Source organism: Siphateles boraxobius, unplaced genomic scaffold (assembly GCF_051911475.1).
Source record: "Siphateles boraxobius isolate OS27281-9 unplaced genomic scaffold, OSU_SipBor_1 204, whole genome shotgun sequence".
In the NCBI taxonomy this organism is placed as follows: domain Eukaryota; kingdom Metazoa; phylum Chordata; class Actinopteri; order Cypriniformes; family Leuciscidae; genus Siphateles; species Siphateles boraxobius.
The window spans coordinates 3,920,722-3,940,767 of NW_027508816.1; the positions used below are offsets into that span (position 1 = coordinate 3,920,722).

The following is a 20,046-nucleotide window of genomic DNA, read 5'->3' on the forward strand; positions in this document are numbered from 1 at the left end:
TCCATACCGAGGTGTCGAGATCATGGAATAGACCAGTTTCGTTCAGAATATTTACACAACAAACATCTATTTATTCAAATATTTCTGAGGCTAAGATTTATGGCTAGGGGACGGAAAGGGACGCTCCCGCCCAGCAGCCCCGGGGACACGCACCCTGAGGGGGAGGAACTTCTGGAGCGCCGCCGCCTGCTTTTTTTCTTCCTGAAACCTCTCAATGACATTATTTACGGAGTCACCAAAGACCATCCTCCACTCCAGAGCTCCGGCCACTAGGAAATTATATGCCTTGAGGTGGAAAATGTTCTCCTCTTGGTGTGGGGAACACCAGCTGGACCCAGTTAACTGCCCGGTGGGTGCAGTGCTGGAATTCCTTCAGGAGCGTTTCTCCACAGGGTTATCCCACTCCACACTGAAGGTGTATGTGGCGGCCTTATCTGCTTACCACGTCCCTATGAGTGGAGCTTCTCTCGGGAGACACCCACTTGTAACCGGTTTCCTTCGTGGCACTTTGAGGCTGAGGCCAGTAGTTCGCACGAGGGTGCCGACCTGGGACCTGGCGGTTGTTCTAGAAGGTCTCTCTCTAGCACCGTTCGAGCCTATTGCAGAAGTTTCTGAGAAATTCCTCACTCTAAAGACTGTATTTCTTCTTTCTATATCTTCATTAAAAATATTGGAGTTATTCAAGTTCTGTCGGTCTCTCCCTCGTGCTTGGAATTTTCACCCGGCATGGTTAAGACTTTCCTCCTCCCTAGACCGGGGTATGTTCCCAAGGTTCCAACTAATGTGGTCAGGCCTATTGTACTGCAGGCATTCTGTCCTCCTCCTTTTTTGACTTCGGACCAAGAGAAACTAAATCTGCTCTGCCCTGTTAGGGCTCTAGATGCGTATGTCCACAGAGCTGCCCTGTGGAGGAAGAGTGAACAACTATTTGTTTGCTTTGGACCCCCTAAGAAGGGCTGTCCAGTATCTAAGCAGAGGTTGAGCAAGTGGGTGGTCGAGGCCATCTCACTTGCCTACGAGTGTGCCGGTCAGCCTTCCCCTTTGGCTGTCCGGGCTCATTCAACCAGGAGTATGGCTGCCTCCAAGGCTATCTTGTCAGGAATATCTATTCAAGATGTTTGCGATGCGGCAGGATGATCCTCACCGCATACATTCGTTAAGTTTTATCATCTTGACTTCAGCTCCACTCCAGGGGCGCAGGTGCTTTCGTCCAAATGTGCGCTCTGACTTCACACGACGGGCACTTGCTCGTATGGCGACGTTGGTATTAGCGTTCCCAAAACGTTGTCACGCAGCTCGAGTTCCCTGATAGGGAACGTCTCTGGTTACGTATGTAACCCTAGTGGCGTGTGCTGCGTCTGAATTTGCATACTGTAGTAAGAAATACATTTGGTTTGAAACTTACTTCGCGAAGAATTTTGAATATACTACATCCGCCATGTTGTCATTATCATGTGTCCTTCCAGTGTCAGTTGCGTCGCTTCACTGCCATTCATAAATCCTCTCCCGTGGCCTCATGGGACAGTAAAGTGTCTATCGTATCGTATGCACACTTAAGGCGAGACACGGCAGGCAAAAACATCGTTTTTTTTTTCACTGGTCAATTTTGAGATTTTGGGATATTTGTCTTCAATAATATGTCTTCTGTCAGACTTGTGGAGAAAAAAAGTCCAAAATACACATTTAGGTCTTTATTTTACTACACTTTGTCTGTTTGCGTCTGTAGATTTATCATAAATTCATCAAAAGTTGTCGTTATAAATCATTCCTCTGCTCCGCGATCGTGATCTGCACCCTGTCATCACACACACCGTTAGAAAGCTCTCTCTCTCCTGAACAAGGCTGTCGGATCCAAATATGGTCATTTCCTTTTTATCACCAACCAATCGTGAAAGTAAAAGGGGTGATTTTACTCTAAATGCGCAATCTCATTGGCTGATGCTAAATCTTTAAAGCCCGTTTTCTCAAAATGACTGTTCTCTCATACTCCAAGTCCGAAATCTCCACTTCAGTAGCACCTATATACACCAAACTTTCCAGTCTTGTACCTAGTTATATTATGAAAACATTTACAGAGGTATTTGTAAATATATTATTCCTAGCCTGATTTATATAACATTTTATTCCAAAAAACATGGCGAAAATCATTTTTTTAAGGCTATTGACAGTATATTCTGATTTACAGGAGAACAAAAGTAGATATCCATAAATCCCTCTGTAATTTTTTCCCCATCTAATATGTGAACACAATGAAAAAATAATTTTGAACCTGGCTTTGTCAAATACCCAGATTTCGTTTTTTAAAATATATGCAAAATAGCGCATATTTAATTAGACCATGCCTCATTTGCATATTTAAACATTAAATTACAGAAAACTTGTAATACATTTTTTTTCTCATCTTAATGTAGGTAATCAACTGGCAAAGTATCATGGTGATATCTGCTAGTTAACAAAAATACCCTATTCACCTGTAGTGTCTCGCCTTAAGTTACTTTTAGTGCTGGACAACGATTAATTAAAGTTTCACATCCAAATTAAAGTTTGTGTTTACATAATGTGTGTGAGTGTGTGTACTGTGTATTATTATTTTCTATAGATAAATACACACATATCCATTTATATATTTAAAACAAAATATTTGCATGTGTATATATATATATATATATATATATATATATATATATAATTATATAAAATAATTATACACAGTACACACACATTTATTATGTAAACATAAACTTTTATTTTGGATCTGATTAATCGTGATTTACATGAGTAATTTAGCCTTAATGGAAATTTAAATTTTTATATGGTATAATAAAAAAAAAAATATTGTTATATATAACATTAGAACAGCTAGACATTTGCATCCTGTTTGCTAGCACAAATTCAACTCAATTAGAATATCAAAGGCATTTTTTAAAGTGTAATCAGCATATCTTTGGCACTAATGTTTAATTAAGCTGTTCTTTGTCTGTGTCTCCAGGCCACCACGGATCTGTATGGAAACTGCACACTGCGTCACTCGGGCACGTCTGCCGCTGCCCCTGAGGCTGCGGGAGTGTTTGCCTTGGCGTTGGAGGCCAAGTATGTACACTTCTGTTTTCCAGAGCACAGCTCTGATGAGTAGTGAGCTCCTATGAAAGATTAATGAAACAATAAGGCAGCTTGCGTACACACAGTGCTGGCAGACTCGCTGAGATCGTAGATTACTGCTGACAGGGTTTGTGTCAGAGCAGCGACACAAGCACAACTCTGGCTTTAAAAAGTCTTGCCTCATGCATGATTGATATCCTTTTAACACCAAAATGGTGCTGATGCCATAGCTAAACCTGCATTCCCAATAAATAGAGAGTTGAATGATGATGTTATTGCATAACCTGCCAACAAATAATCATTCTGCATCGTGTTCAAAACAATTCTTGCTACTCGTTTTGAAAGATTATATTGCATCTAAAGTAATTGGATTTTGCATCTTCATGCCTTAACTCTTTCCACGCCAGCACTCTTTTAAAAAGTTGACAGACATTTTTGATCATTTTCCCAAAACTTTCATGGGCCCCAGAATATTTTGTTGTGTGAATATCTGAATATACAATATATATCAAAATAAAGAACAGAGCCTCTGCTTTTAAACAAAAAACAAAAAGATGTTTTCTAGCTTCAACACTTGAATGTGGGTGAGTTTTATTAATAATTGATAAATTAATAAAAACGATTTTTGAACTATTGAGAATTTTTGAGCTGATTCGGAATGATGATTAAAACACAGATGGAGTGGATCGAGTCCATCAACACCCCAAAGATTCACAATCGTTTCCTCTTCATGGGTTCAACACTTCATTCAGTACTGTTAGTGAGTTATGATTTATATGTTAGCTAACATGAGCGTATGCAATGCTTCTATTGCTTGTTTTTGAATCCGAACATTGTGTAGTATTTCAGAAGATGTGTAATAGCGCCCCCTACCATAAAACAGTGAAAACATGGTTTGCCAGAATAAACTGTTATAAGTTAATTGTACTTGAAATAAACAGAAAAAAATAAAGTAGCCGAAGCAGCTGTGCAACATGACAGAGATACACAATGCTTTTCATCAGCATAATGTGAGGTACAGTGTGAGATTGGGCTCTGGCACCAGCACTGTTACTCTGTTGGTGGAAAACGGGTATCACTGTTCATTTCTGAACCAGGCACTTTAAATCCACACACTTTCAGCTGTTGATGAAGAACTGGCATGAATATTGCTGATAGCTTCATGAAAAAGAAATTAAAAGTCACTTTTGGTTTAAGCCAATAATTACTCTATGTTTCAATGAATGCCAGGAAACAAATCACATTTGGACTGTATCTGGTACTTCAGGCTCATTAGAAGTGTGTGGGACTCAGGTTTTGTATCACTGGGTTGGCTGTCTTCTCTCAGTCTTGTCAGGTATTAACTCTTTCCCTGCCATTGACTGAATTTTCCAAGAAGTCCTCGCTCTAGCCTGTAGCACGATAACGTCATTGATATCAAATACGTAGTTGACGTTTTAACACGCATGCGCTGTAGTAGGTTTCGATTACGTCGTGAAAGTTTAACCCACACGAGTGCGATTACCTATTACATTATTCACAAATTATATTATTTTATAAAATCTGTAAGACATATGCCATAATGGCTATAGTGGAGGAATTTAAATATTAAAGCTTTTACATTATGGCCCATAACATGTTTTTATGGTTTCAGATGCAGTATTGATTTGCAATACTGGATATGCATGTTATAGCCTAATGACACTGCCCAAATTAGTGCTATTATCATCCATTATATTATTGTAATCCATAGGTTTACACGACGCCCTGTTACATGATGGATATGCAGAAGTTGCGATAACTATTGGGATATCCACTCTGACGGAGTTAGTTGAGTTTAAAAACGTCTCTCTTTTTGTCTGTTTTTATCCGTCATGTAATTTCCCACAGACGTAATGACATTCTATTTTGTGTAGGCCTATTTCAATTTTTATATCATTCTAATAGCTAAGATAAACATTTTTTATCAATAAAAATTACAATTAAAATGAAATAAAAGACGAGTTTGTATGACTAATAACGCATCAGTCAAGTCAAATAAATGTTTATACATTATAGTTGCTTTTCATAATTGTCTAAAGCACTCAAAACAACATCGGAGATCGTAAGTTTAACTGTAGGCTATACACTCAATTTCAAAATATTTAGAAGGAAAGAGTGCCTAGATCGAGATTGAGCGCTCTCTGGATAACGGCATAGCGCTAATTTCCATGCATCGTTTGTAATCAACTTATAATAATTATTTGTAGAGAATTCAACGCTATATGAATATATATAAAATGTCTTTATTCATTAGAACTTTGATCTATCTCTAGGGATTTCATTAGCATAAAAAATAGAATTGTTTTCATTGTATTAATTAATAATATATATAATAATAATTAATTAATAATATTAATATTGTTATCTGACATTGTCCTCAACAGTTTGTGAAGTTGTTGGACATTGGGATGTTTTAACTGATCGGACATAAGATTTTTTCTTCTTGTCATCTTCATTTATTAAATCTCTTATAAAAAATATAAAAGTAATATAAAATAATATAGAAATGATCTCGTATAAAAAAGATGTCCTACATATCTCTTATAATATGTCATGTAGGCTATAGCACAGCGAGTGAAGGAGAACAATAATATATTCGATTCATTCATGAACGAATAAATGCTACATTACAGAAATATGAAACGAATAACACAGAAGACTATAAGACAGACTATGAGTGGAAAAAAAATAAAGACAATAGTTATAGATTTTTTATTTTCTATTTGTATTCATAAATGACCAAATTAAACGAATTAAACAAATAAAACTAATAATACATAGGTTATAGGCTATTTAAATATTATGCCCTTGTTGCTTAAAATATTTTTTAATAATCTATAGCTAGTATAGTAAGTAGTGTCTACTGAAAGAACCATTTGGATCTATTTTTAGTCTATCTTTAACTCTGCATTAAAGTACATTAAATTACATTAAAAGTAGGATATGGGATTTGCAAAACGGCCGGCAGATTTTTAAAATACACAACTCAAAAGGTCCTACCTTCTTTCCTCCAACACTGGCCCTGACTCCACCCATTCGAAGAACATGGACGCGCAACTTGCACTTACTCTCTCTCTCTCTTTACCGGGGCGACTTGCACTTCCTGTGACTGGGTCACGAGCTTTGAGTATGCGCACGAAGGGCACACGCGCGTGAGGGGGATGGGGGAGGGGGGTATGGTACGACCGTTTGATTGACGCAATAACTGTCCAATGATTCTAGGTGGTCTTGGAAATGATTGGCTGGAGATTTTCGAGTCCTGCCCATTCCACAGATGATTAAATTGCTTAATTTGCATTTCAGTGCTTCTAACTCAGAGTTAGTCATCTTCTTGCTTCTAATCTAGTACGTCATCGCGCTACAGGCTCGAATTTTCCAGTAAACCATTTATTCACTGTTATACAGTAGGGGTAGCTGTTACACATCTTCTTTACTGAATCTTTGGACACAAAACGAGTGAAGAAGCAGAAACAAGCAACAGAAGCATTGCTTACGCACATGTAAACTAATGTGATCATCAAACATTCAACAGCATATAAATCAAAACCGATGCCTAATGTTACTGAATGAAATGTTGAACACGTGAAGGGGAAACGACTGTGAAGCTTTAAGTCACAATCTACTCCATCTGTGTTTTGATTATCATTCTGAATCCCAAGATTATTATATAATAATAATTATTATTATTATAATATTGCATGACTTACCTGGACTTGTTTCACTCTTCGTTATCTCAGTTGTTGTTTTCACTGAATGCTCACCTTGTGTCTTATCTATCTGTCTGTCGTAATTTAGATATATTTTTAAGATGGAAGAATGTGGTTTTACAGATGCTAGAAATGTAACTTTCAAATGAAAGATTGGTATCAAAGAGCACACACACACACTCACACACCCAGGTGCCTAACCGCCGACGAGGACTTATAAGAGCAGCCATCAAGTGTTAAACAGTATTCTAGGGTATTACATGCAGAGGTTTTTGGTCCAATGATTAGAATCTCTGTTTTTTCATAATTAAGTAGTAGGAAATTACTAGTCATCCAGTTTTTTATATCAGCTATGCATTCTGTTAATTTTGTGGATTGGTAAATTTCGTCAGGGCGTGAGGAAATATATAGCTGAGTATCATCAGCATAACAGTGAAAACTAATGCCATGCTTCCTAATGATATCTCCTAAGGGTAGCATGTACAGAGTGAACAGCAACGGTCCTAGTACTGAGCCTTGTGGTACGCCATACTGAACTTTTGATCGATAAGACATCGATCAAAAAGCAAAGAAAAGAAAATACAGGTTAATCCTAATAAGAAACAAGCACATAATAGAAAGCAGGATCTGGGGCAGAAACAGGACGAGCTCTTCTCTTTGAGAACGGCAGGAATAACAGATAAAGCAATTGGTGTAAGTGAGTAGAAATGAGGAACAAACAGAATGCAAAAAGAGTAGCCAGAACTAATACTTTACTGGAGATGAGGAGCAAGTTAAAAATACAAATGATGAACGTGGAAGTTACTCTTCGTTCCCTGATGGAGGGAACAGAGACTTTAGATCAAGTGATGACATTAAGTATGACCTCTGATGTCGTCACTTGACATAATGTCGAACGTGACTGACAGAAAGAGAACTGCAGTTTAAGTGCAGTTACAAATCAGGAGGAACAGATAGAGCTGCGAGAATGAATATACTGCAACAATTAAAGAGATAAATTGCCTTGCTTGGTAATACAATAATACAATACTGCGAAGGGTCAATTGGTAGGAAAGAGTCAGTTTTGCCACATCATTTCTGTTTCCATTCACACAAGTCAGTAGGACTGGTGTTAATAACTGTTGACACGGCCTTTCCTGTGTAAAGTCTTTGTGTTTGCTCAGTACTAAATAATGATGTAGGTGGCAAAAGAGCGGGCCTCTTTGTTCAGCCAAAAGCAAATACGCATTGTAAACTGCAGGTTCATTTGCATGTGTTTGTATACCTGAGCAGAACCAGAAGAAGAACGGCTGAAGGGTTTTGTACAGTAGGACTTCGAGGTTTCAAAATACACTTTTCAAGTAGGCTAAACTTGTAAGTACACCGTTACTTGCTAAGGGAATAAATACCCTAGTAAATAAAAGACTAAAATGTATTTGAAATGCATTTATTTTGTGCTAAGAAAACTACAAATACATTTACATATTTATGTGCTTAATAAAAATTCCCTGCAATTGTACTTTTGGTATACTAAACTGGTATTCTTAAAGTCTGCTTAATTGGAACAACTAATTTTGTACTTAATACACTTTAATTGTGCAGCAGTTCTGCTGAAGTCCAACTAAAGATATACTTACCTAAACCTGACGTATACTTGCTAAAGTGTGACTATTGCAAATAAACTTACGGTACACTATAACTATCTTGCATTTAAAGACAGAGATCACACAATCCTTATTAATTCTGATATTAAAACACCTTTTAGGCATAATGTTAGGATATGTGCATTGTGCAATAAAGAAATACTCCAAATAAAGTTTAATTATAATTTTATATCAGTAAGTCTTAAGTGATATGTCAATAAATATCTTAATGGATTTAAAGTATACCTAGTCATCATTAAAACGAAAATTCACCCTAATAATTGTATAGATCTTATGCTGACCCACTCATCGATGCATGTGTTTCATGTTTTTTTTTTATTATTATTTTTTTTTACTTAGTAATGTTCAATCAAAATGTAATACTTGGCTCTGGTGAAGCATCAGTCTTCTCTCTGGTGGCGTATGCAGGATTCTCCAATCATTTACTGCACTTAAACTCTGCCCCTGCAAGCTCACGCTCATCTGCATAAACTTATGAGTGCCACGCCCACATCTCATAATCCAATCAGCAACCAATGCACAGAATCAAGTCCCGCCCTACATTTTTTTCTTTTATCTTTTACACTCAGCCAATGCAACATAACCATAAGACCTCCAAGCCCATTTTTACTACAACCAGAGATGGTTGTTAGATTATACAGCAGGGATGAGCGATGGTTACTCAGAAATGTTTTGCTGCTGAATGCTGTGATTGATCAGGGTGAAGTATTCATGAGAGCTGGGTAGTAATAAAATATAAACCATCACTAGTATGTGATTTAATCTTCCTGCCAATCTCTAGGATTGATAGTCGGAGAGTAGTCAGTAAATCAGGGAAATCAACATCCGCTCTGTGCTCATTGCTCTTCATCTTGAGGAGAGGACTCATGAGAAACCATACGTGACTGTAAGGGTTTTGTTGATTCGTTGCTATGTGGTCTTTACAGGAAGTCATTGACTCAATAGAGCACATTTATTTTAGATTGATATGATATCTATTAGGATTGGGAGCATAAATGAGGCTTGAATGTTTCATATTTATGACAAACACCCATTATCATTGCAGTTTTTATCCCTTGGCTTGACTTTACTTCCTTTATTTTTAGTGTCAATGCTCCTAAATTATCATGGTTACCTTCAAGACACAACTGAAAACATATCTATTTAACATGTACTTTGGACAATGTGGCTATATACTGTATGTCCTTTCGTGTTTGCAATGTGGGTTTGGGTGTGTTGTAATGTACAATGTAAAGCGACCTTGAGCTATGGAAAGGCGCTATATAAATAAAACGTCTTCTTCTTCTTCTTTTTCTTTTTATGTGTGTGTGTTTTCCTGTAGTCCGAACTTGACCTGGCGGGACTTGCAGCATCTGACAGTCCTCACATCTAAGAGGAATAAACTGCACGATGAGGTGCACCACTGGAGGAGGAACGGTGTGGGCCTGGAGTTCAACCATCTGTTCGGATACGGTGTGTTAGATGCCGGAGGGATGGTCAAACTCGCCCGCGAGTGGAAGACCGTTCCCGAACGATTTCACTGTGTGGCTGGATCCGTGCAGGAGATACAGTGAGTACAGAAAACAGACCAGAACATGCAACATGCACTGCTGTTTGCAAACATTTTACTTCAGCAATCGAACAGCGATATTTCCAAGTGAACAGGATGATGAAGGGAGAATGTAGGCTGGGGATTGGCTGGATTGTGAGCAGTATGCGTTTATTACCAGAACTGAACCAAATGGCTGAAAAATAAAAGGAACTTGTGATGCCATCTGAAAATGAAAGGCCACAAAGTTGGCTCAAGTTATTACATTTTGATAAAAGATTATAAGGACAAGGGTTTGAAATTAACTTTTTCACTCACCGGCCAATTTGGCTACTAAATTTGTATGTTACCGGCCATTCAGAACTTTTAATAGCCAAATAAAAAAAAGAGAAAAAAAAGAAGAAATAAATCAGATTAACCAGTTGATTTTTACCTGCATTTGTCGGGTGTCCATTTCAAACATTTCATAATAATATAAGAACACACTTTAGCCAGTTTAGTGAACTCTGACCTGTAAATTCATATCTCATATCTGATAGTTTTGTAGGGAAAGTTATGGACTAAAAAAATAAGAGTGAGCCTGTGACATCATATCCTGTTGCTCATATTCATGTGTGTGTGTGTGTGTGTGTGTGTGTGTGTGTGTGTGTGTGTGTGTGTGTGTGTGCTATAGTTACTACTCTCACACTCACTGCTGGGCGTCGCATGCTATGGCAACAGACACAATTACCCTGAGCTCCACTGGCATGAGGGATTTGTGTGTGTGCTCCTATTTAGGTGTCCTTGTCAAAACCCCATCGACAAAGTGTCAACCCTCGTATTACACCCACAACACAGGGCTGCTGGGAGTTCTGGCCGAGGCACAATTAAAAAATAGCAATTAAAGGGATAGTTCACCCAAAACTGAAAATTAGCCCATGATTTACTCATCCTCAATTCATCATATGACATTCTTCTTTCAGACGAATACAATCGGAGTTATAATAAAAATGTCCTGGCTCTTCCAAGCTTTATAATGGCAGTAAATTGCTGTCTCTGTTTAGAAGTCAAAAACAGTGCATCTATCCATCATAAAAGTGCATCTATCCTTCATAAAAGTACATCTATCCATCATAAAAATACTCCACACGACTCCGGCGGGTTAATAAAGGCCTTCTGAAGCGAAGCCATGCGTTCGTGTAAGAAAAATATTAATATTTAAAACTTTATAAAGTAAAATAACTAGCTTCCGGCCAAACGAACATACGGATTCCACTTAAGTGTAAAGCGCAACTTTAGAGAGAAAGATGAGTAGAAGCTTGCGGAAAATATCAGGTTTTATAGTTTTTCCTCAATATAGTTTTAGCTTAATTCTCAAATGAGACTTTTTTTTCTCTCAAACTATTAAGTTCAGATATCTGAACAATTAGTTTCTTTTTCACATCAGATTTGAATTCCGTATTGATAAAAGAAAACATCTTGGTCTTGTGTTAATGAGATCCGTTCAATTTGTTACACAGAGATGCATTTCAAAATGCTCCGTCCCCAAGATTGGTCTGCAGCGTTCGACCTGAGAGACATGGACTTCAGATCTCTATCCTTCCGCACCACAGGCCATCCTGTGTTCATGCGAAAGTGTGAAGTATCGGTACAAAGTCCTACCCTTTAAGTGCTCATACCCAGTTGGGTCCTCAGGTCAACTGGGAAAGAGTAAACTCGTCCACGGGCTAAGGAGTAATTTTCTAGTTTGGAGATGGATTCGTCCACCGCATCTCTGAAAAAAAGTGTGTGGATGGTTAGTGCTGTTTAGAAGTGAGAAAGGGTCCCACTGAAACTCTTCAGAGGCTCCTGGGGCATATGGCAGATGCAGCCGTTCGGCTTCCTCCATATAAAGACCGCTTCAGCAATGACTTCACGGCCGAGTCCCGACGTGGCCGTGGCAGAGCAGAACGCTCCGTGTAAAAGCACCTTGGCCTGCCGCCAAACCCTCAGTCCGTAACAGACCTTTTGTTTCTCCGACGGTCAACGGTCCCTAGAACGAGTGTTCCATCAATACTGGCTGAGGGGCCATGTACAAAGGGCATGCAGTAACGGAGGTCTGGGCGGTCCTCCGACTGCATTGAGTGTCATCCGCCCAGTTCATATGTGTATTCTCCACATGTTACCTCCCTTCGGGCAGGATGTGGCTTCCACAGCGTCCCTTCCTTCCATTGATAGGACACGCTTCCCAGTGGTCTTGTGGAACAGCAGTGACTTTCCTGGCCTAAGCCCTGTCTCATCTCCACCTCAAATAATGCGGGGGATCAGAAGGCTTTTGTCTAGGCACTGAAAGGTGGCAGCACTAGTGGCTTTTTAATTGGGATCCCAATCAAACTACGTCGAACGTGAGCAAACGAAAAGGGACGTCTCGGGTTATGCATGTAACCCTCGTTCCCTGAAGGAGGGAACGGAGACGTAGTCCCGTCGCCACTATTGCTGGACCACTGCTGACTCCGAGTTACGCTCGGCTCCTCAGCGAAAAACAACTAGTGCGTGCATCCACTTCTGTATTTATACCCGCGCCGCGGGGGCGGAGTATGTGATACATTTCACACACGTCAGTGTGCATTGGCTCCTTTTTTAACAGTATTTGAAGATGACAGGCTCCCTGGTGTGATCCCAACCAGTCGAAACATCCACGACGTCTCCGTTCCCTCCTTCAGGGAAAGAGGCTTACATACGTAACGAGACGTTACATTTACATTTTATGAATGATGCCCATTATTATAAATGCAATAGTGGTAACACTTTACAATAAGGTTCATTCGTTACAATAAATTAACTACTTTAGTTAACATGAACAAATAATTAACTGCACATATACAACATTTATTAATCTTTGTTAATGTTAATTTCAACATTTATTAATACTTTATTAAAATCTTGTTAACATTAGTTAATGCCCTATGAAATAACATCAACAAACAATGAACAGCTGTATTTTTAATAACTAACGCTGACAAAGATAAACAAATACAATAACAAATGTATTGCTCATGGTTAGTTTACTGTATGTTAGTTAATACAATAACTAATGTTAATTAATGAACCTTATTGTAAAGTGTTACCAAAATAGTTGGTGCTTTCGATGCTAGCTGTGTAACATTTATGTGCTAAAAAGGTCTTCGCAAAACACACGGACCTTACATCTCCTTAAATGTTTCCTTTTAATAACCGTTGTCTCTTCTTTATGCACCGAACACATCCACACCCTGGTGTCCTCTTGTGTGGCCTTTGGATATTTCTATCAACTAGTTTCCCGGGAAACACTAGCCTCTCAAAGACTGACGCGCACACAAACACACCCACTAATCTGAGCGCTGTAATGGCCAGACTGGGAGACCTGCCTCTGATAATGCCATTACATCCACTTTACAGCCACTCACTCGAGTCCTCCGCTGTTATCATCAAAACAGCCAGTCAGCAGCGCCGGGCCTTTGTGCTCGCGCCTCAACAAAGAGGCCTTACAGAGGGAAAACACATCATCTGGCCAAACCAATTGTTGGCACCACGATGCTGTGCCATTGAAAATAGAGCAACATATAATCATTGTTTTCCATGGCCCAGTTTTGCTGCTTGTTTTGAAATAGCAGAAGATCAGAATGGTAGAACTGTAAATGTATTAAATGAAATGAAAACTGAAGCTACGCATTAAAGCTCTAGCTCTTACACAGATACTAGGGTGTAACAATATATCGTGTCAAAATATATCGCAGTACAAAAATGCATCAATATGTATCGTGGATAGTGGCAATATTGTATGTATTGTGTATAATTCACCCAAAATAAAATTACGGTGTGTGGCAAAAATTCTAGTTTTCAGAGATTTAGTATCAGTACTTCATTAAACTACTATATATAATGTTGAATATAATGTAGAATAATGCAATAGGGGGAATATTTGTGGGTCCTGATAATGCCAAATGTCTGATGTTACCAGTAAAAAGTGCATTATATATATCGCCAGCGACAGAGTGTAAGCATATTTTTCTAATAAATTCTGTATTTTCAGTTTCAGAATCATAAATATTTGTATTCTGGTGTCTCCATGGTCATGTGCTTTGGGTTTCCAGCACCAAGTCCAAGCCTTGATTCACTTACACCCACAATGTAATACCAAATGTAACATTTTAATCAACAGTACATTTTTTTGTTAACCTTTTATCATGTCTTGGAGTACCACAATAATATCGTATCGCCAGTTCAGTATCATGGAATGTAATGAACCGTGACATGAGGGAATCGTTACACCCCTAACAGATACTAATGTTGGTGATTATTTATTTGAGATTTCTGTAGTTGAAGTGAAACACATTTGTCTGAGCCTGATGCCTATCCATTATGGCCAAAGAGGTCTTTACATTCATACTTGTTTATTAGGCAATGTTGCTGAATTAATATTAACTCTGTAAATGTCACTGGGAACATTAATGTGATCTAATAGCCAATCTACTGACTTTTTCTTCTGCACTGATTTATTGGGAAAGTCTGGAGAAGGGTTTAAAATCAATGTGAAATAATTACTGACCCAGTTTTCTTTCTTAACCCTTTTAACAAAGAAGTACACTTGAAAATAGTAATTACTACAGAAATAATACACTTTTAAAGAATATACTTCGGAGCGAACTGAATGTAATGTTTTTGGACACTTAATTAAATTAAAAATTAAAATGTATTAGTTTAAATGTATATAAAACACAATCAGTTGAACTTGAGTGCTTTCTAATCCCACTTAAATAGCACATATGTAATTTCATAATTAGTTCTAGTGTCTCTTTGAAATATGGTTATAGTGTACTGACAAGTATTTATGCCAAACTAAAATGTACTTTAATTTAAATTCTATTCTATGCATTTAAGATGTGTAAACTGAACATGTAATATTGAAAAACATACTACAGTTAAAAATTATAAGTACTTTATACATGTTGTTTTATGTTAGTCAACTCAAACCGATCCCCGGTTCCAGCTGACCAAGTGTTGAGGTGTCCATGAGCAAGACACCTAACCCCAGCTGCATCCAACGAGCTGGATGGCGCCTTGCATGGCTGACACCGCCGGTGTATGAATGAGTGAGTGAATGGGTGAATGTGAGGCAAAATGTAAAGCGCTTTGATGGCCATTGGGTCTGTGAAAGCGCTATATAAATGCAGTCCATTTACCATTCACCATTCATCCTCCCTGAAGGGGGTGAAGGGGGATCCACAAAACTCCAGGACAAAGTCAATATACTGTGCCAGGGTCCAGCTGGGGTTTCCCTCTGGTAAATTTATTCTAATGTCTAGTCTAGTCTGGTCTAGTCCACTCCAGAAACAGTCCTTAATCATTGAATCCTCGCCAGGAGCAAGATGACTATAAAAAATAAACTCCTCCACATACTCCTCAATGATGCATTTAAACTGATAAATAGCATACCGTTTTTTCAGCGGGTCCCAAATGGTACCTGTTAGATTCATGTTGGTCAATGGCGCTGCTGGATCACGGTGTGGCGAAGTCTTCTGTTACAAAGCAAAGGAGTCATTCAGATCCAAATGCAGCTTTATTATAGAAGGGTCGACAGGCAGGGTAAATCAACTGCAGGCAGTACAACGGAGAGAATCACAGAGGAGAATCGAGTTACAGGCAAGGGTCGAGGCAGGCAGCAGAAAGCAAGGTCCAATAAACAAGCCGAGTCGAGGCAGGCAGCAGAACAATCTGGAAACGATGTAACAATCCAAGATCAGAAAAACCAGAAATCAAACACGGGAAAATAACGCTCAGAGATGCAGTAACAATACAACAAGACTTCGCACCGAGTGAATGTGAAAACCAGGTATTTATGGTGTGAGTGAAACAAGGTGATAAGACACAGGTGACTGAGATGAATGCTGATGAGTCCGGGCAGTGAATTATGGGAAATGTAGTTTGTGAGGAAGTGATAATAGTCTATTGTTGAGAGCCCTCTGTTGGCTCTCGAGGGGACTCCAGTTGGTGATCGTTACAGGTACATTCAACACAATTAGGCACACTTGTTTCTCACAAGGGGATACATGTTCTTAGTGTCACTGTAAACAATTTAAAAATGTTTGTCTTTGCAATGTTTTATCTAAAAATGAACATCTTTCCTCATCACAAAGCCTGTTTAGTTTCAAACCCTCCTTATTCCAGTATGCAACACCTACCTTTCAGCAATCAATTCCCTACCGTATCCTACATTTTTTCTCATTGAATTTAGACTGAAATATTTCAGATTGGGGAAATAAATGGGATTTTAAATTTTCAAAACTCAGAGAGCTGAGAGAACTACAGTCTTATTTATAACCAGAGGTGGACAGTGAAATATTTTTTACTCTGCTTAAGTACATTTTTCAAGTGTTTTTCAAGTGTTTTTCTTTGGAAAACTTTTACTTCACAACATTCCAAAGCATAATGTTGTACTTTTTACTGCACTACATTTCATACTGAATTTCATTTAATACTTAATTACATTGGAAATCTAGTACTTTCTTACTTTTACTCAAGTAAACGTAATTCAAAGTTTTACTTGAGAACAAGTAAGAAAGTACTAAATTTCTAATGTACTTAAGTATCAAAGGTAAAAACAATTGGACCATTTACTTTCATTCATGAAACATAGTGCAGTAAAAAGTACAACATTATACTTTGGAATGAAGTAAAAGTTTTCCAAAGAAAAACACCCTAATAAAGTACAGATAGTTGAAACATTTCCTTGAGTAAAGTAAAAATGCTTCACTGTCCACCTCTGGAAATAATCAAATCAAAACCAGAATTGTTTATAAAACGCATGGGTTGAGATATAGACCTTTGTGACATTTGGCTGTTTGAATCCTACAGAAATCTGCAGAACTTCTCCACATGGCCTTTTCCCCCAAAACATATTTATCAGTAAGGATGTTGTGTACTGTATTTCTCCATTGTTCCAGAGAAGGGATTATGGAAGAACATAACATTTGTCTCGGTTGAAATGCTTATAGCTCGCCTAAAGGTCCTGTGGAGTTTGAGCATGTATATCAACCGCTGTTAGCGTGGTTCTGGGAAAACAGCAGTGTTTAACGTATAGTGTACCTGATAAAATGCCCTCTGTTGTCTGTAAACAAGCCAGTATCTCCCATCTGTCGGTCATAGCTTACAATTTTTAAATCTTTTGCCTCTGGCTTGCTAGCAGTATTAAATGCCATCTTTATAATATCTCGCTCTCTTTCTTTGTGCAGTAAAATCCAGTCGGGAAACAAACTGGTGCTGAGCATATCAACCGATGCCTGCCAGGGAAAGGACAATTTCGTCCGGTATCTGGAGCATGTTCAGGCCGTCATCACCGTCAACGCCAGCCGCCGCGGAGATCTCAACATCAACATGACTTCACCCATGGGCACCAAGTCCATCCTGCTGAGCCGCCGACCCCGGGACGACGACGCCAAGGTGGGCTTCGACAAATGGCCCTTCATGACCACACACACGTGGGGCGAGGACCCTCGGGGAGCCTGGCTGCTGGAGGTGGGTTTCCAGGGAGAAACCCCGCAGAACGGCCTCCTGAAAGAGTGGACCGTCATGCTGCACGGCACACAAAGTGCTCCTTACATAGACCAAGTGGTGAGGGACTACCAGTCCAAACTGGCCATGTCCAAAAAAGAAGAGCTTGAGGAGGAATTAGACGAAGCTGTGGAGAGAAGCTTGAAAAGCCTTTTGAGTAAAAATAACTAGCCATGTGCATGATGTCTTCTCTGTGTTAGCATATACTCCTAGCCCATTCTCTCTCGGCTTTCTCTTTTTTCTTGTGATTATTCAATGAATGTCTCTCATATGTGAGTCTCTCATATTAAAAGTGTATTCTCTGAATGATACAGTGGCCCTGAAAACTATTCGGACACTTAAGACACACTTAGAAAAGTCAAAATGTGCAAGTGTCAGTTTTTGTAAAGAAAGACAGCACAAGCACATTTTAAAAGCAAAACACTTTACAAAAAGAAGTTTTTCAGGCTTCAAATGATAATGGTAAAATTCATATTAGTAATTGGTCTTGTCAGCAGTTGGTTAAGGCTGTGTTCTCACTTGGCATGTTAGGTTGGATTAAACCGAACTCTGGAGCGATTGCTCTGTTAGTGCGGTTCATTTGAATAATAGTGAACTCTGTCATCTGAACCGTTTTTTTTTTTTTGGTCCAGACCAAGTGAACCCAACACCCTAAAAGTAATAAAAAAAAGATCTCAGAAAACCTCCAGCATAATTTTGTCTTGGTTTGATTTTTTTTTTTTTCAATCTAGTGACATTCAAACTCAAAGACATTCAAAAAGTGTGACTCGAGTGTCCAAATGTATGTTTTGCCACCACTGTATGTCCCACCGAAAAAAATATTACATTCCATTTACTTTTTTTAAAAACTCTTTACAGAAATGTATATAAACCAAATATATCTACACTTTATTATGTTCTTGCTTACCCTGCTGTCCACACTTCTGCTGTACAGTTTGTGACTGTAAATCATTTTGTGTGGTTCTCCTTAAAGTTTAGTATCTTGCAAACAGAGCAGTGATATTTCTTTCAGTAATATACTGTATAAATATATTTTGTGAGGAGAAGATTAGTTTTTATTCTGAAGAGATGGAATGTGAGTCATTATACTGCTTATAGCCAAACAAAGCATATTTCATAGTATTGTCTATATATAATAAATCTATTTAGCTGTTTGTTAAAGCACCTGAGTGATTAAGACAATAATTTTCCCATTGGGTTGGTTGATCTGGGGTGCAATGGTTTAGAGTTGGAGTCTTACTCCCAAACTATGGTTTGTGGTTCCCAAGAAGCTGACAACAAATCTTTGAACATGGCGTATCCAATAAGAATTTTAAAGCAACACCAAGGAACTTTTCCTCTGCGGTCGCCCTACAGGTTGAAAGCGGAATTGTCCATTACCGCTGTCGTAAATAATTCAGCCTACCGCAGCCTACTGTCGCACGCACACGCTCGCTGTTTATCCAGCACCGGCTTTGGAATCAACAATGGCCACAGACAAGGTAGAGTATGATGCCTGATTTTATGAAAGACATCACAAACGAAGAAAAACTATGTATGCCGTAAAGCAGTCGAATTATGTAGTTCTTTTTGTGCTCCGGTTACTACCCGAAACCCGAAGTTACATAGTGCCAGTAAAAGCGATACAGACCACGTCAGGCTAAGGGAGACGTGTCACTTAACCTATTGTAAGTCGATGTACCATCACAAGGGTCTTGAAAATATATTACGTAACCAAGACGTTCCCTTTCATTGTCACTCCGAGTTACCTCGGATGATGACGAAATGGGGTTACCAGTCTAATCACGCCACCTTCTCAGCTGTCTTCCAGTGCCCTGCGTAAATCGAGATCCCCGTCGTAGACTGGACAAAGGACTCCATTTATCACAGGAATACCAAGGTACACTGGGAAGCATATCCCAAGCTAGGGGCAGTATGCAATTAATGCCAACCTAGAGGAGGGGGGGCGACTTAGAAAATACACATATGACCCGAAGGAAACATATGGAGACACTGGGGTGTCCAGCCGCAGGTGGAATATTTCAACCCCAGGGGCGGCAAGGTGGCTTGCCAAGGGAAAGACACACGTCAGAGAGGCTTACAGTGGAAATACACATGTGGGGGTCGCTCAGGGGAGGGACCACGCACACGGGAGGCACCTAGCCGATGCGCAGGCAATAGACACTGCTGCCGACGTCAGGAGTGCTGGAGGAACTCAGGGCTTTCGGGGAAGCTCACCCAAGGAGAATATCCAGTCCGTGAGTTGAATGGCGAGCAAGCGAAGACACCTGAGCGGGTCCGGTACTAGCTGGTTGAAGCGAGTACCCGAGAGGACACTGGCTCGACTCGGAGATTGTAGAATCTGGCGAATGTGTTAGGTGTCGCCCAGCCTGCAACTCTGCAGATGTCTGTTAGCGAGGCACCATGCGCTAGAGCCCAAGAGGACGCCACGCTCCGGGTGGAGTGGGCAGGCACACCAAGGGGGCACGGTCGACCCTGCTGCTGGTATGCCAAAGCAATG

At 39.3% G+C, this 20,046-nt stretch overlaps 1 protein-coding gene across 1 annotated transcript in view; it reads left to right on the forward strand.

Moving 5' to 3' along the window:
- pcsk2 (proprotein convertase subtilisin/kexin type 2) overlaps window positions 1–18,710 on the forward strand; it is a 110,702-nt gene extending 91,992 nt beyond the window's left edge. Inside the window, exons 10-12 of the mRNA XM_077237639.1 lie at window positions 2,990–3,090; window positions 9,792–10,019; window positions 17,228–18,710. Coding sequence (XP_077093754.1) covers window positions 2,990–3,090; window positions 9,792–10,019; window positions 17,228–17,717 — 819 coding nt within the window. The 3' untranslated portion in view covers window positions 17,718–18,710. The remainder of the gene's footprint in view (window positions 1–2,989; window positions 3,091–9,791; window positions 10,020–17,227) is intronic.
- Window positions 18,711–20,046: the final 1,336 nt, after the last annotated feature.